The sequence below is a fragment of the Mustela putorius genome, unplaced genomic scaffold, assembly GCF_011764305.1.
Source record: "Mustela putorius furo isolate JIRA1106 unplaced genomic scaffold, ASM1176430v1.1 tig00000692_pilon_pilon_pilon, whole genome shotgun sequence".
Classification (NCBI taxonomy): domain Eukaryota; kingdom Metazoa; phylum Chordata; class Mammalia; order Carnivora; family Mustelidae; genus Mustela; species Mustela putorius.
In genome coordinates, this window is record NW_025421446.1 from 49,691 (window position 1) to 67,132 (window position 17,442).

General features: G+C 39.5%; 1 protein-coding gene and 1 pseudogene across 1 annotated transcript; both read right to left on the bottom strand.

Moving 5' to 3' along the window:
* Window positions 1-5,864: 5,864 nt before the first annotated feature.
* Window positions 5,865-6,809, bottom strand: LOC101692068 (olfactory receptor 11H6-like). The gene has a single exon (XM_004782189.2). The coding sequence runs from the start codon at window positions 6,807-6,809 to the stop codon at window positions 5,865-5,867; it is 945 nt and encodes a 314-aa protein (XP_004782246.2).
* A 6,377-nt stretch (window positions 6,810-13,186) lies between these two features.
* Window positions 13,187-14,165, bottom strand: LOC123392902 (annotated as a pseudogene).
* Between the last annotated feature and the right edge of the window lie 3,277 nt (window positions 14,166-17,442).

The following is a 17,442-nucleotide window of genomic DNA, read 5'->3' on the forward strand; positions in this document are numbered from 1 at the left end:
ATTTATTTGGGTCCTTTCTCTTTTCTTTTTGATAAGTCGGGCCAGGGGTTTATCAATTTTATTAATTCTTTCAAAGAACCAGCTCCTAGTTTTCGTTGATTTGTTCTATTGTTTTTTTTTTGGTTTCTATTTCATTGATTTCTGCTCTGATCTTTATGATTTCTCTTCTCCTGCTGGGCTTAGGGTTTCTTTCTTGTTCTTTCTCCAGCTCCTTTAGGTGTAGGGTTAGGTTGTGTACCTGAGACCTTTCTTGTTTCTTGAGAAAGGCTTGTACCGCTATATATTTTCCTCTCAGGACTGCCTTTGTTGTGTCCCACAGATTTTGAACCGTTGTATTTTCATTATCATTTGTTTCCATGATTTTTTTCAATTCTTCTTTAATTTCCCGGTTGACCCATTCATTCTTTAGAAGGATACTGTTTAGTCTCCATGTATTTGGGTTCTTTCCAAACTTCCTTTTGTGGTTGAGTTCTAGCTTTAGAGCATTGTGGTCTGAAAATATGCAGGGAATGATCCCAATCTTTTGATACCGGTTGAGTCCTGATTTAGGACCGAGGATGTGATCTATTCTGGAGAATGTTCCATGTGCACTAGAGAAGAATGTGTGTATTCTGTTGCTTTGGGATGAAATATTCTGAATATATCTGTGATGTCCATCTGGTCCAGTGTGTCATTTAAGGCCTTTATTTCCTTGCTGATCTTTTGCTTGGATGACCTGTCCATTTCAGTGAGGGGAGTGTTAAAGTCCCCTACTATCATTGTATTATTGTTGATGTGTTTTCTTTGATTTTGTTATTAATTGGTTTATATAGTTGGCTGCTCCCACATTGGGGGCATAGATATTTAAAAATTGTTAAATCTTCTTGTTGGACAGACCCTTTGAGTATGATATAGTGTCCTTCCTCATCTCTTATTATAGTCTTTGGCTTAAAATCTAATTGATCTGATATAAGGATTGCCACTCCTGCTTTTCTTCTGATGTCCATTAGCATGGTAAATTCTTTTCCACCCCCTCACTTTAAATCTGGAGGTGTCTTCAGGCTTAAAATGTGTTTCTTGGAGGCAACATATAGATGGGTTTTGTTTTTTTATCCATTCTGATACCCTGTGTCTTTTGACAGGGGCATTTAGCCCATTCACATTCAGGGTAACTATTGAGAGATATGAATTTAGTGCCATTGTATTGCCTGTAAGGTGACTGTTACTGTATATGGTCTCTGTTCCTTTCTGATCTACCACTTGTAGGCTCTCTCTTTGCTTAGAGGACCCCTTTCAATATTTCCTGTAGAGCTGGTTTGGTATTTGCAAATTCTTTCAGTTGTTGTTTGTCCTGGAAGCTTTTAATCTCTCCTTCTATTTTCAATGATAGCCTAGCTGGATATAGTATTCTTGGCTGCATGTTTTTCTCGTTTAGTGCTCTGAAAATATCATGCCAGCTCTTTCTGGCCTGCCAGGTCTCTGTGGATAAGTCAGCTGCCAATCTAATATTTTTACCATTGTATGTTACAGACTTCTTTTCCCGGGCTGCTTTCAGGATTTTCTCTTTGTCATTGAGACTTGTAAATTTTACTATTAGGTGACGGGGTGTGGGCCTATTCCTATTGATTTTGAGGGGCATTCTCTGAACCTCCTGAATTTTGATGCTCGTTCCCTTTGCCATATTGGGGAAATTCTCCCCAATAATTCTCTCCAGTATACCTTCTGCTCCCCTCTCACTTTCTTCTTCTTCTGGAATCCCAATTATTCTAATGTTGTTTCGTCTTATGGTGTCACTTATCTCTCGAATTCTCCCCTCGTGGTCCAGTAGCTGTTTGTCCCTCTTTTGCTCAGCTTCTTTATTCTCTGTCATTTGGTCTTCTATATCACTAATTCTTTCTTCTGCCTCATTTATCCTAGCAGTTAGAGCCTCCATTTTTGATTGCACCTCATTAATAGCTTTTTTGATTTCACCTTGGTTAGATTTTAGTTCTTTTATTTCTCCAGAAAGGGCTTTTATATCTCTCGAGAGGGTTTCTCTAATATCTTCCATGCCTTTTTCGAGCCCGGCTAGAACCTTGAGAATTGTCATTCTGAACTCTAGATCTGACATATTACCGATGTCTGTATTGATTAGGTCCCTAGCCTTCGGTACTGCCTCTTGTTCTTTTTTTTGTGTTGAATTTTTACGTCTTGTCATTTTGTCAAGATAAGAGTAAATGAAGGGGCAAGTAAAATATTAAAAGGGTGGCAACAACCCCAGGAAAATATGCTTTATCCAAATTAGAAGAGATCCAAAATCGTGAGTGGGGAGAAAGGGGATAAAAAGAGGTTCAAAAAGGAAGAAAGAAAGAAAAAAGCAAAAAGAAAAGAAAAAAAAAGAAAAGAAAAGAAAAGAATTTTTAAAAAAAGAAAACACCTAAGAAAAATGTAAAATATATATATATATATTAGATAAACTAGTAAAAAATCGTTAAAAAAGAAAAAGGTAACAGTTAAAAAAAGAAATTTTTTACCCGAAGGCGAGAAAAAAAAAAAATGAAAAAGAAAAAATTAAATTAACTGCAAGACTAAAAAAAAAATCACAGGAAAAAAGCCATGAGTTCCGTGCTTGGCTTTCTCCTCCTCTGGAATTCTGCTGCTCTCCTTGTATTGAAACCGCACTCCTTGGTAGGTGAACTTGGTCTCGGCTGGATTTCTTGTTGATCTTCTGGGGGAGGGGCCTGTTGTAGTGATTCTCAAGTGTCTTTGCCCCAGGCGGAATTACACCGCCCTTACCTGGGGCCGGGGTGAGTAATCCGCTCGGGTTTGCTTTCAGGAGCTTTTGTTCCCTGAGCGCTTTCCGTAGAGTTCCAGAGGACGGGAATACAAATGGCGGCCTCCTGGTCTCCGGCCCGGAGGAGCCGAGAGCCCAGGGCCGCACTCCTCAGTGCGCGCTCAGGGAACCTCGCCCAGTTACTCCCGTCTGCCTGACCTCCGGCCGCGCTCCGAGCTCACCGAGCCTGCGACCGGTTCAAGGTAACACGGAGCTGCGAGCTTACTGTCGGCTCTGTCTCTGTAGCCGGCTTTCCCGTTCCAATACCCGCAAGCTCTGCGACACTCAGACACCCCCGATCCTTCTGTGACCCTGCGGGACCTGAGGCCACGCTGACCCCGCGTGGGCTTCGCCCCGGTTTAGCCTCTGGAGCGATGTCCCTCAGCGGAACAGACTTTTAAAAGTCCTGATTTTGTGCGCGGTTGCTCCGCCGCTTGCCGGGAGCCGGCCCCTCCCCCCGGGGTCTATCTTCCCGTCGCTTTGGATTCACTTCTCCGCCGGTTCTACCTTTCAGAAAGTGGTTGTTTTTCTGTTTCCAGAATTGCTGTTCTTCTTCTCTTCGATCTGCCGATGGATTTTCAGGTGTTTGCAATCTTTAGATAAGCTATCTAGCTGATCTCCGGCTAGCTGAAGCAGTCTCAGCTTGCTACTTCTCCACCATCTTGACCGATAGGATCGCCATGTATTTATTTAAATAGTGGTTCTATTGAGGTACCATCTTACACCAGTGAGAATGGCAAAAATTAACAAGGCAGGAAACAACAAATGTTGGAGAGGTTGTGGAGAAAGGCAAACCTTCTTACATTGTGGGTGGGAATGCAAGTTGGTACAGCCACTTTGGAAAACAGTATGGAGGTTCCTCAAAAATTTAAAAATAGAGCTACCCCATGACCTAGCAATTGAACTACTGGGTATTTACACCAAAGATACAGATGTAGTGACAAGGAGGGGCACAGGGACCCCAATGTTCATAACAGCAATGTCCACAATAGCCAAACTGTGGAAGGAGCTGAGATGCCCTTGAACAGATGAATGGATAAAGATGTGGTTCATGTGGACAATGTAATATTACTCAGCCATCAGAAAGGATGAATACCTACCATTTTTGTTGGCATGGATGGAACTGGAGGGGATTATGCTAAGTGAAATAAGTCAAGCAGAGAAAGACAATTATTATATGGTTTCATTCATATGTGGAACATAAGGAATAGCATGGAGGACATTAGGGGAAGGAAGGAAGGGAGGGAACTCAGGAAGATGAACCATGAGAAACTCTGGACTCCAGGAAACAATCTGAGGGTTTCAGAGAAGAGGGGCTGGGGTGGGGGGAATGTGTTAGCCTGGTGATGGGTATTAAGGAGAGCACATGTTGCAATGAGCATTGGGTATTATATGCAAATAATCAATCATGGAACACTATTCACAAGACCAAAAATAAAAAACTAATGATGTAGTGTATGGTGACTAATATAACATAATAAAAAAATAAATTGAAATTGGAAATTAAAAAAAATAGTGGTTATATAAGATCATTTGTGGATTGGTGCTGGTCAGGTGCACCAGAACCACTTGAGTAACACTAAAATAAGGATTTCCAGGAGTCCACTTCAAAGATTCTCATTTCGATTCAGAGAAAAAATGACAATCTGTTTTTTTTTAAGATTTTATATTTATTATTATTATATTTTACTTTTTTTAAAAAAAATTAATTTCTTTTCAATGTAACAGGTTTCATTGTTTATGCACCACACCCAGTGTTCCATACAATACATGCCCTCCATAATACCACCACCAGGCTCCCTCAACCCCCCACCCCCTCCCTTTCAAAACCCTCAGATTGTTTTTCAGAGTCCACCTCCCCCTTCGATTTCCCGCAATTCCCTTCTCCTCTCCATCTCCCCATGTCCTCCATGTTATCACTTATGCTCCACAAATAAGTGGAACCATGCGATAATTGGTTCTCTCTGCTTGACTTATTTCACTCAACATAATCTCTTCCAGTCCCGTCCATGTTGATACAAAAGTTGAGTATTCATCCTTTCTGATGGAGGCATAATACTCCATAGTGTATATGGACCATATCTTCCTTATCCATTCATCCATTAAAGGGAATCTTGGCTCTTTCCACAGTTTGGTGACCATGGCCATCGCTGCTATGTCAAAAAATGAGCAGAAGACATGAACAGACACTTCTCCAATGAAGACATACAAATGGCTATCAGACACATGAAGAAATATTCATCATCATTACCCATCAGGGAGATTCAAATTAAAACCACATTGAGATACCACCTTACACCAGTTAGAATGGCCAAAATTAGCAAGACAGGAAACAACGTGTGTTGGAGAGGATGTGGAGAAAGGGGAACCCTCTTACACTGTTGGTGGGAATGCAAGTTGGTGCTGCCAATTTGGAGAACAGTGTGGAGATTCCTAAAGAAATTTAAAATAGAGCTTCTCTATGACCCTGCAATTGTACTACTGGGTATTTATCCCAAAGATACAGATGTAGTGAAAAGAAGGGCCATCTGTACCCCAATATTTATAGTGACAATCTGTTCTTTAAAGAGCTCCCTAAGTAATTATGAAACAGTTTTGGGAGACAGTGCTTTAGGTCATTGTTGGTGTTTTGGATGTCAATTAAATAAAAATGCTAGCTCAGTAATGATTTAATTGGCACTTGTTACTTTTTATCAGTGCTACAAAGGTATGAATACCCTTCTAAGGAGTAGAACAGAGATGTCTAAGCAAGAAAAACCAAGTATAAGAATGGATGCACTTAATAGAGGCCAGAAAAGCATGAGGCCAGGGACTAAGTTAATCACAGATAAGTGGACAAGCGGTTATTGGAGGTCAGGCATCCAGGTCATTTATCCCAATTACAATATACAAAATCATGATTCGAGGACAAGGTGTGATTTAATTTGTCATACTGTGTTCCATTATGTGACCTGGCAGAAATAGATAAATTTGAGTCTGTGTTTCAAGGGACAGATGAATAAACAACTACTTTTTAGGTGGTAATGGAAATGGGGAAAAGAATTAATTCTGATTTTGACCAACTCATGAACTCTCATTTGCTTTGACTAATTCCTGTGCACATATGAATTTTTCTCAAGGCAGCTTTCATGTCTTTATTTCGGAGACTATAGATCAGGGGGTTTATAAGTGGGGTCACCAATGAGTAGAACAAAGTTACAATCTTCTGTATCCCACCTGGATTACCAGAGGTTGGGCTAATGTACATCACCATGATGGATCCATAGAAGAGAGACACCACAGCCAGGTGGGAACCACAGGTGGAGAAGGCCTTACGTCGGCCAGCTGCTGAAGGGACACGCAACACTGCTCTGAGAACCAGGGTATAGGACCCAAGAATGAAGAAGAAGGTGATGAATATAATAAGAGAGCTCAATATAGAACAGGAAAGCTCAATTCCAGGGGCAGGGATGCAGGACAGGGCCAGCAGAGGCCCAGGGTCACATACAAAGTGGTCAATGGTGTTGGGGCCACAAAAAGGGAGTTGTGTGATAAAATAGATAGGGATCGGATAGCAGAGGAAAGCTGTGACCCAGCACAGGGCCACCAGGTTCATGCAGAGGTGGTTGTTCATAATGACAGGATAATGGAGAGGCTGGCAGATGGCCAGGTAACGATCAAAAGCCATGAGGGGCAGTAAGAGGGTCTCAGTGATACCCATGGAGAAGAAGAAGTAGAATTGGAAGAAACAAGCCATGAAAGAGATGGTTTTGGTCTCAGATAAGAAGTTCTTTAACATGTTGGGAACAGTTGTGTTGATGTAGCAGATCTCCAGGAATGCAAAGTTGGCTAGCAGAATGTACATGGGAGTGTGAAGCCTGCGATCCAGCTTCACTGCACAGACAATGGCTCCATTCCCCATCAGTGTCAGGATGTAGGACACCAAGAACAGCATGAAGAGGATGACCTGAACCTCTTTGGAGCACGGAAAACTCAGGAGTATGAATTCAGTCACTGTGCTGACTCCTGACCTATTCATGGCTTCCTAAGGGGAGGAGAAGAAAAGTGACAATGACAAAGGTGGTCTTACTCTTTCATCTTCAAGATTATTTCCTTTGTGGAGATCCCTAGCTCCCTTAGATTCATTCTATTATTCCATTAGATTAATAAGATAACTATGCTGCTGAAGTCTGTGAATTTCAGAGAGTGCTTGGTATGATCAGACTTTGAAACTTTGTATTCTCTCATTTCTCTTTCAGAGTTTTCTCACAGTAAAAGACAGGATGTTCTGTGATAAGCAGCTTAGAGAAGGTTGATGACAGCACTCACAAATGTAAGTAGGTATGAACATCATGTATCTTTATCTATAGATTAAGAGCTATATAGACCCTTGTTATTGGACACAGAATTTCAATTACTTAAATCTTTGGAATTAGAGACACAAATGTTAGGTATCAGAAGAGAGAGAAACAGCACACAAATCTTTATGCATTTCACTGTTATTCTGGATCAGTGTTGGTGTCTTAAGGTCATCTGGTAACTGGACAAAAAACATCACACGTACCATCTATTCTTCAGTGTTCATCATGTTTTGTTAACTAGACATCTATGTAGTGGCTTTCATATCAGTTCCATCTTCTACCTGCTGAATTAAAATACTTCTGTAAAACCTTGGTTTAGGTTAAATATCTAATTATAGATAGAAAAACTGAGCAACATATCTAGTCTATTATTTAAGGATTTTTGAGGGTTTTGTCTGAAGTGTCACTAAGTGTCCTAGAAGGCCTCTCTTCTTATGATTATGGATAGATTCAGAGGCTCACAAACATCAGATACTCCTAAGCAGAAGTCTCTAGAAACCAAGAACAGTGCTGAGAGCCATAAACTGTCCCTCTGGACAAAGATTCCCCTTCTACTTATTCACCCCCTCTGTCAGCCCAATCCTACTCTAGATGTGGAAGATCAGCATTGTTTTTGGGAAATTGAAGGAGAATCTTTGAGGAAACTTGCTTGTCTGAGACTTAGATGTTGTGTGATTTCCATGGTGAGAAAAGCAAAACAAAGCGTAAGAGATTGCCTACAATTCTGTTGTTAGTAGTTTTGTCTTGTTCATTTATTTTAGGACCCCTTCCATTACTGGGGGGCAGTCATCATTTGGGCCTAAATGACCCAAGTGACGTGACCGAGTGATGATATTTATTCATAAAATATAATGCAGAACAGAGATTCAGATGCCTTTAATAAAAGTATTCTAGCTAAGAATGTTTACTAATGTATGAGTTATAAAATGCATTACTTTCCTGGTTGTGTAATGCCCGTAGTTTTGAGGATAATCTTGATGATTGCAATTAGTGACACAGACATTGGAGTCATTCAGAATTTTTCACATCACACTTCGCTGTAAGGCTCTTCTTTCTGACTTGATCATGATTGGCAAAACCAAACTGTGAGTTAATTCCTCTGTAGCACGTATTCAGAGAAATGCAGAAGCCAAAGAAACCATGGGGAAAGAGATATAAAAGGAGGAAGTATTTGTTGATCATTGTGTATGAGACTTACAAGGCTTTGTAAGCTGTGTGGGAGTGAACCCACCACCCTGGAATGCTCAGTCATGTTCTTTGTCCTCAAGATACCTGATCATTTGTTCTGTGTCAGAGTCAAACATGGCTAAAAAGTCAGGGCGAGCTGAAGTTTTTTGGGTCCTGCTCTGCACAGCCACTTTGTCAGTCCTTTCCAGATGTCACTTCACTCACATGCTATTTCCCCCCAAAACCTGGTTCTGACTGGATGCACTTTTGGTTAATAAGGATGGACTTTCATACTTCCTCATCCTCCCTCTCTCACTTCCCTGATTGCCAGCCCTCTTAGCTGTAAAGATGAACCTCCTTACATTCTTCACCTAACGGGAGGTGCTGCACAACCACATAAAAGAAGGCAGAGCTAAAAGGGACCCCTAAGAACTGTTCTATATTTGTATGTCTTCTGAACCTACCTCCTTACAGATCTGGCAGGTGGGACTTGAATCTTCCGTTTTCACTGCAGCAGAAGGCAAGCACGATGGAGGGCATGACATCCCGGGTGAAAAGCAGCTCAGAGAAGGTGCTTACATTGCTGCACACACGATATTGCTTTGGAGAGAAATTGGCATGTTTGCTATACAATGGGATACTTATCTGTGTTTCTCTGAAATCTGTGTCTGATTCCCCCTAGGGGACATAGTCTCCTGTGAATCCCAAAAGTGAGAATTTATGAGAGGATTGTCAGTTATTTCCCTAGTGTGTTCCCTTCCCTCAGGAGCCCCTTGATTGTCCTTTTGGAGTTAGTTTGTTCAGTGATGATCAGGTATTCTCATGGTTTTCCTAGAACAGATGTTTATTTTGTTGTTTGGACAGGTTACTCTTTTGATGGTGCAATTACTGTAGCGACACCAGTTGAGATGGGACATGACCTTTTTTTTTTTTTTTTAATTTTTTATTTCTTTTCAGCTTAACAGTATTCATTGTTTTTGCACCACACCCAGTGCCCCATGCAATCCGTGCCCTAATACCCACCACCTGGTTCCCCCAACCTCCCACCCCCCCACCCCTTCAAAACCCTCAGATTATTTTTCAGAGTCCACAGTCTCTCATGTGAGGGACTTCCAATTTCCCTCAACTCCCTTCTCTCCATCTCCCCTTGTCCTCCATGCTATTTTTTATGCTCCACAAATAAGTGAAACCATATGATAATTGACTCTCTGCTTGACTTATTTAACTTAGCATAATCTCTTCCAGTCCCGTCCATGTTGCTACAAAAGGTGGGTATTCATCCTTTCTGATGGAGGCATAATACTCCATAGTGTATATGGACCACATTTCCCTTATCCATTCATCCGTTGAAGGGCATCTTGGCTCTTTCCACAGTTTGGAGACCGTGGCCATTGCTGCTATAAACATTGGGGTACAGATGGCCCTTCTTTTCACTACATCTGTATCTTTGGGGTAAATCCCCAGTAGTGCAATTGCAGGGTCATAGGGAAGCTCTATTTTTAATTTCTTGAGGAATCTCCACACTGTTTTCCAAAGTGGCTGCACCAGCTTGCATTCCCACCAACAGTGTAAGAGGGTTCCCCTTTCTTCACATCCTCTCCAACACATGTTGTTTCCTGTCTTGCTAATTTTGGCCATTCTAACTGGTGTAAGGTGGTATCTCAATGTAGTTTTAATTTGAATCTCCCTGATGGCTAGTGATGATGAACACTTTTTTTATGTGTCTGATAGCCATGACCTTTTAAATTTATTTTTTGTTGTTTCACATTTAATTTTATTCATAGTTTTGAACCCGCCAAAAGTTTTAGATTCTCATGTATGTCAGTATCAGAGTCATGTCATCAGATTTCTTGTTCTCATTCCTACTGATTCACTCCATGGGTAGAAAGGAGCCATTCCTTCTTATAATGACAAATTTTCTCCCATGTTCACTCTGTGATTCTAATATGACACTGATAAGTAAATTCCATTTCATGGTGAAGAAGTCCCAGGAGGAGAGAACACGAGGTATGGGATGGAATGCCAAAGTTCTAGAAGCCTCCTCTGCATGTAGCTCTTTGGTTATTTCAGACTCTTAACAGATGGCCCTAAAAGTTGGCATGATTGTTGAAATTTTCTTTCTTCTTTCAAGTGACTTATTGCTGAGAGAGATGAAGCAAACTTTCAGACCCTTTCATTTTTATTACTTTTATGTCTATGTGTGCATGTGTACATGGGTATGAGTGTACCTAGATGACATATTTCATGATGTTTTCCTTCTGTTTTTGGTTTGGAGCCATCTGTAATGAAACTGTACTCTTGTTAATAATTTTTTGTTGGCTACACAGCATCAATGAGCAAAAGTTTCATAAGGGTTTATGACTTGAGGTTTGCTCATTCTCTCAGCATCATTTCTGTATGGTAGAAAATTTTTTTTTCTTTTAAGTGGTTACAACACTTTTTGAGTCATGAGAATTGATATCCTCTTATGAATAAGAGCCAATTTTTTTTCAGTGATTTATTCATTGAAAGTCTTTGATGTTTGAATGCAAAATAATTTTCTTGACACTGAAGTCTGCCTAAGGACACTAAGGTCTGCCAAAACTATGATTTGGAAGGATTTATCTCACTTTTGTTGGGTGGATGGTGCCACACCAGATACTTGAAGTGAAGTATTAAACTGTAGAATCTAATTGGAGGGAGTTGAGGGGCACTTCTGATCATTAAAAGACAACAAATGCCTATCAGACACATGAAAAAATATCACACACATCCAATATCAATGGGGAAAAGCTTGAAGCCTTCTCGTTGAGATCAGGAACATGACAAGGATGCCCACTCTCACCACTCTTGTTCAACATAGTATTAGAAGTCCTAGCAACAGCAATCAGACAACAAAGAGAAATAAAAGGTATCCAAATTGGCAATAAAGAAGACAAACTCTCTCTCTTCACAGATGACATGATTCTTTATATGGGAAAACCAAAACATTCCACCCCCAAACTACTAGAACTCATACAACAATTCAGCAACGTGGCAGGATACAAAGTCAATGTACAGAAATCAGTGGCTTTCTTATACACTAACAATGAAAATACAGAAAGGGAAATTAGAGAATCGATTCCATTTACTATAGCACCAAGAACCATAAGATACCTGGGAATAGACCTAACCAAAGAGGTAAAGGATCCGTACTCGAGGAACTACAGAACACTCATGAAAGAAATTGAAGAAGACACAAAAATATGGAAGACCATTCCATGCTCTTGGATCGAAAGAATAAACATTGTTAAAATGTCTATACTGCCTAGAGCAATCTATACTTTTAATGCCATTCTGATCAAAATTCCACCGGTATTTTTCAAAAAGCTGGAGCAAATAATCCTAAAATTTGTATGGAATCAGAAGAGACCCCGAAACGCTAAGGAAATGTTGAAAAACAAAAATAAAACTGGCAGCATCATGTTACCTGATTTCAAGCTATACTACAAAGCTGTGATCACCAAGACTGCATGGCACTGGCATAGAAACAGACACGTAGACCAGTGGAACAGAGTAGAGAGCCCAGATATGGACCTTCAACTCTATGGTGAAATAATCTTCGACAAAGCAGGAAAAAATATACAGTGGAAAAAAGACAGTCTCTTCAATAAATGGTGCTGGGAAAACTGGACAGCTATATGTAGAAGAATGAAACTCGACCATTCTCTTACACCATACACAAAGATAAACTCGAAATGGATAAAAGACCTCAATGTAAGACAGGAATCCATCAGAATCTTTAGAGGAGAACATAGGCAGTAACCTCTATGATATCAGACACAGCAACTTCTTTCAAGATATGTATCCAAATGCAAAGGAAAGAAAAGCAAAAATATGATGTATTTATAAACACAAAACATATACTTACCCATAATCTTTCTCCACCTGAAAGATAGCCCAAGGTAGAAACTTTTCCATCTTGCTTTTCATTTAATTATGTACATTGAGGATTGATTTAGATCAATAGACATGTACAGATCTTCATTTTTTACAGGTATATTGTTTATTTCATTCTATGGATATATAGGAATTGAATCAGTCCTTAATTGAGAGGAATTTAGATTGGTTTAACATTTTGCTATTAGAAACAGTACTCCATATTCTTGTACATATGCCATTTTTTCTTATATGTGAGTATACTACCGAGATCAGTATCTAAGAGTAGAATTGCTGAGTCAAAAGAAATGCCTTTTAAATTTTGATAGTTTGTGTCAAAATGTCCTCCAAAGCTGTTGTAAAAATGTACAGTCTACTAGCAAACGAAGAAATTGCTGTTTTCCCTAACATCATGTTTGATATTTGTCAATTTTTATCTCTTTAATTCTGAATAAAATAAAATGTCTTTTTACATATTTGAAACGTGCTAATTATTTTTTCATACATATGGCGCTTTTTCTTTTGTGCCAATGTAACTTTTCTTAATGATCTGAAAAAAATATATATATGCCTATATATCTCTATATATACACACATACACACACCACATACATACACACACGATATTAATATTTTGTCTATAATTGATGCTACCATGACAGATGTTCTGGAGGGCAAAATTTAAGTTCAGCTAGAAGAATAAGGCCAATTTGTCATTAATGAAAGCATAACAGAAAACCTTAGGTTTTGCAATATAATTATAACATTGTGTAATTTGTAAGGTTAAATACAAATAAAGAATTAGAGGCTGAATTCCAAGATAGAGTGCATCTCTGAGATTCCTTATAGCCCCATAAATCCAGCAAATAAATTGTATGGTGTGTAAAGTTCAAAAACAATATAGACAATTTTCTGAGTGATGTGTCTTCTTTTTAACTAAGAAATTAAAAACAGATCTGTCCCCAAATCTTTTAAACGAAGACTCTTACTTTTAGGGTCCTAATAATTTCGTTATAGCATGTTTCATATCTTTGTTCCTCAGACTATATATTACAGGGTTGATAAGTGGAGTTACTATGGAATAAAACAATGTCACCATCTCCTGCATCACAACCTCACGCTCAGATGTTGGGCTCACATACATGACCATCACTGAGCCATAGAACAGTGAAACTACAGCCAGGTGGGACCCACAGGTAGAGAAAGCTTTTCTTCGTCCAGCTGCTGAAGGGACCCTCAACACAGCTCTCAGGACCAGAGCATAGGACCCCATGATAAAGAGAAAGGGAATAAATAAGAGCAGAGAACTTAAGGTGGACATAGTTAACTCTATTACAGGGACTCTAGCACAGGTGAGGGCCAACAGGGGACCTGGATCGCACAGGAAGTGTTCAATGATCCTGGATCCACAGAATGACATTTGGGAGATGATGATGATGGGAATCAAGAACAAGAAGAAACCAAGTATCCAGCAGGTGACCACAAGATTGGTGCAGAGACGTCCTGTCATAATGGTTGGATAATGTAGAGGCCGGCAGATGGCAAGGTACCGATCAAATGCCATAATAGCCAAGAAAAAGCATTCTACAGCACCCAAGGAGAAGAAAAAGTAGAACTGGAGAAAGCACCCAGAGAAGGAGATGACCTTGGTGTCAGAGAGGAAGTTGGCCAACATGTTGGGGACAGTGGAGGTGACATAGCAGATCTCTAGGAAGGAGAAGTTGGCGAGCAAGAGGTACATGGGAGTATGGAGTTTCTGATCCCAGTACACAGCACAGATGATAGACCCATTGCCCATGAGGGTCAGGAGGTAGACAGCAGAGAATAGCAGAAAGAGGAGGATCTGCCCTTCCCTGGCGCAAGGGAAGCCCAGAAGGATGAAGCCAGTGATGGTGCTGGAGGTGTTGGGGGTGTCAGAGATTTTCATGGGTCTGGGAGCTGTGAAAAGACCATCACATTATTGAATGTCTGTGTAGATGGGGACCCAGATATGTATCAAAACCACCTTGTGGAATGCGATAAACACTTATATCTCAGTAATTGCTATTTTTGTCTAATCCTGAAATACTGTTCTAGTTTAGTTGTTGGACTGAAAGCCACAAGAAGCAGGTGAATATCAGTGGATAGATAGAGATGTTTCTTTATTGTAAAATATATGCCACAACATGCTTAATACATAGCTTATAACTTTAATATTATACATAAACCTCTGCAGTAACTACCCCTGAGGTCAAGAGATAGACTATCATTTGCACCCTAGAATCTTCCCTCATATTCCATCCCAATCAGTATCTTCTGCCTCTCTATCCTTCCAACTGTAACGTTCTCCTTTCCTAATGGTAATGACTTCCTTGTTTTTCTTTATTTTAATAACTAAGTATGCTTCTCTATAGGGAAGTATTTGGTTTTGCTTATTTTTTTACTTTACATAAATGGAATTATACTTTTTGGCTGGCTTCTTTTGTTTAACAGTAGGTTTGAGAAATTAATGTTATTGCGTTCTCTGTAGTTTCCCCATTTTTACATCTCTATACTATTACATTCAATGAACAAACCACCACTATGAATTATGTCTACTTTGGAGCTATCAGGAATAATTCTATTATTACATTCTATGAATAAACCACCAGTATGAATTATGTTCACTTTGGAACTATCAGGAATAATTCTACTATGAATATATAGTTCATTTTCCTGGTTTACACTTGCATTCATTTCTATAGGCTGGGCCATAGACTGTGTGAATCTTCAACTTTATTTAACTAAGCAGTGTTGGGTCATTGTTGTGCCTTTTTTCACTTCCATTGGTTGTATATGAGGGCTCTGATTGTCTACATTTTTTTATAATGTTAAGGTCAATGTGTACCAGGGCCTGGGGAATGCTATATAGACTGTGTTTTAACGACTTCACCCTTTTATTTATTTTTTTTCTGGTGATACTGGACAGAATAGTTGTCTTCTTGTCAGTATTGTTTTTTCCAGAGTAGGTGGTTCTATCAAAAATTGTCCTACAGTAGTCCAGAAGTGAGGGGAAAAAAAAAAAAAAAAGAAAACAGTTCCCAAACTTGATTTATGAGAACATTGTAATGCATGATGTAATTTACAGCCACATCTGGGAAGTTAGTTGTCCATCTTACATGACCACTGAGACTTGTGATCAGCCTTGTAACTTAACTAAGGCATTCTTTTCCGTGCCTACTTTTCTGATATGACTCTCCCAAGAGAAAATTCTTTGAAGTGGCTCACTCAGAAGTATCTTCCTGAAAAGGAACTTTTTCATAGGCTTGAGATTAGTTTGTGTAAGCTAGTTTACCAGAAGTAATTGGGAATTATAGTGTTTTGCATTTAGGCAGCTTTTAATAAATACTCATAAAATGAATGAATAATGTACTTTTCTCAGTTCCCAGAAGGAGATCACACCAACAGAGCTGCTTGTAGGCAAAGCTGACTCAGATTGTGTGGCCTCGGAGCAGCAACACGTGGGACTATTGGCATCACTTTTCTGTTTTGAGGGAGTTAACAAACCCACTTATTCTATTTGGGAATGCTTTGGGAGTAAACATTCGAGTTGTAGGAAACAGCTGCAGCTCACCTCTGTTAATATAGTTCCCCAGCCATCTAAGTCAGATACAGTTGAGGGATAGGATGAGCATTAATGTGGTTTTGTAGGAAGAAGTCCTTGATGGTTTGGGTTGGGGATATGACTCTACAAAATTTTCTGTTTTGTAGAAATGTTCTATTTCTATTCTAGTGATAAGAACTGTGGAATCTGATGCTATTTCTCTAATGTTAAGGTACATGCAGCAGGAAACTTGAAAAAAAGAGAAAACTCCCTTCTAGTGACTGCTTGGGAGTGCCTCAAGGCAGAATGAGCTTGGATGTTCATGCATTTGCATAATGGCTTTATGTTTTTCTGAGTTAAAAAAAAAAACAACAATACAAATAGCCCTACCTTCAATCCTGGGTCTTGGTTATGGCAGCCTCTGTGAATGGGGGATGCCTGAGGAACATGAAAAATATCCATTTGCATTATGTGGAATGTAGGATCAGTTAATCAAATTATTTCTGAGAGTTGGCATAGTTATCCAAGGAGTCTGACAGTGGTCTGTTGGAGTATTCAAAAAGAGTAAGATTTCTCTGAATAAAATGACAGAAGGTGTCAGAGGACAAGTAGTTGATGATAGTATATTTTTGCGTTGATTTGAGAGGAAGATTTGTGATAGGGGACCAGCAAAATTGAGTAGCAGTTTGCAACTTGTAAACTGTGTACGAAAGCTTCCCTCTCTGAACCACATCTATTTCTGGATTTTACACGATTTTCATGACATGGGGAACTCATGTGCCCAAAAGAATTTCCCAGGATCCTGCTAGTTTATGTCTTATATTCCAATGGGTGTTTTAGTGCCTTAGCTGTGGGAGGAACAGGTTCTGGTTCTTGTATCATAGACTTATACTTTCTAAATGCCCTTTCTTCTCTGATTTTAAGAACATGTGACTTGGAATGAGGTTAAGTTTCAGATACCAAGTATTCATCTTTTGAAGGCAAACTTAAACCAGACATAAAATAACTAGTATACATTTGCATTATTTTACCTTACTCTCACATTGAGGATGAACATTTTCAGAATGTAGTCTTTTCTGAAGCAACCATTTTCCCAAATGCCCTGTTCTTTGAATGGGGCTGTTAATAAATGTTGAAGCTATGACAAGACATGACTGCTGGTGAATGGAAGGAGGGACTTGAAATAAAATTTGCTTTAACGTGTGAGAGCCGCTTATGGACTCTAAATTCCGTAAAACTAAAAAAGGTCCTTTTTAGGCTTAACAGTTTTAGTAGTCATTCAGTTTTCATTAGGTCAAAATAATTTATTAATAATTGTGGTTGGGGCCTTTCTTTCTTCCTTTTTCTTTTTATTCTTTCTCTCTCTTTTAAAGTAGGCACCATGCCCAGCATGGGGCTTGAACCATGTTGATGAGATGGAGACCGAAGCTGAGATCAAGAGTCAGATGCTTACCAAACTGAGCCAGCCAGGCACCCCTTCGGTTGGGGCATTTTTAATCAAAGTGCTTTGCAGGATGTTTCTAAGGTTATTTTTGGTAATAACCACTTTTTCCATCACCTGAATATATTTTCAGCACTTTGAATGGCTTGATGTTCAAGAACTTACTTTTCCTGGTCTAGTCTAATATTGCTTCTCTTCCTTTCTTTTACCCCTCACATCCAATTCATCAGCAAGATGTTTCTGC

Bases quoted from the DNA above. Each gene is read 5' to 3' on its own strand.
- LOC101692068 (XM_004782189.2), bottom strand. From the start codon at position 6,809: ATGAATAGGTCAGGAGTCAGCACAGTGACTGAATTCATACTCCTGAGT.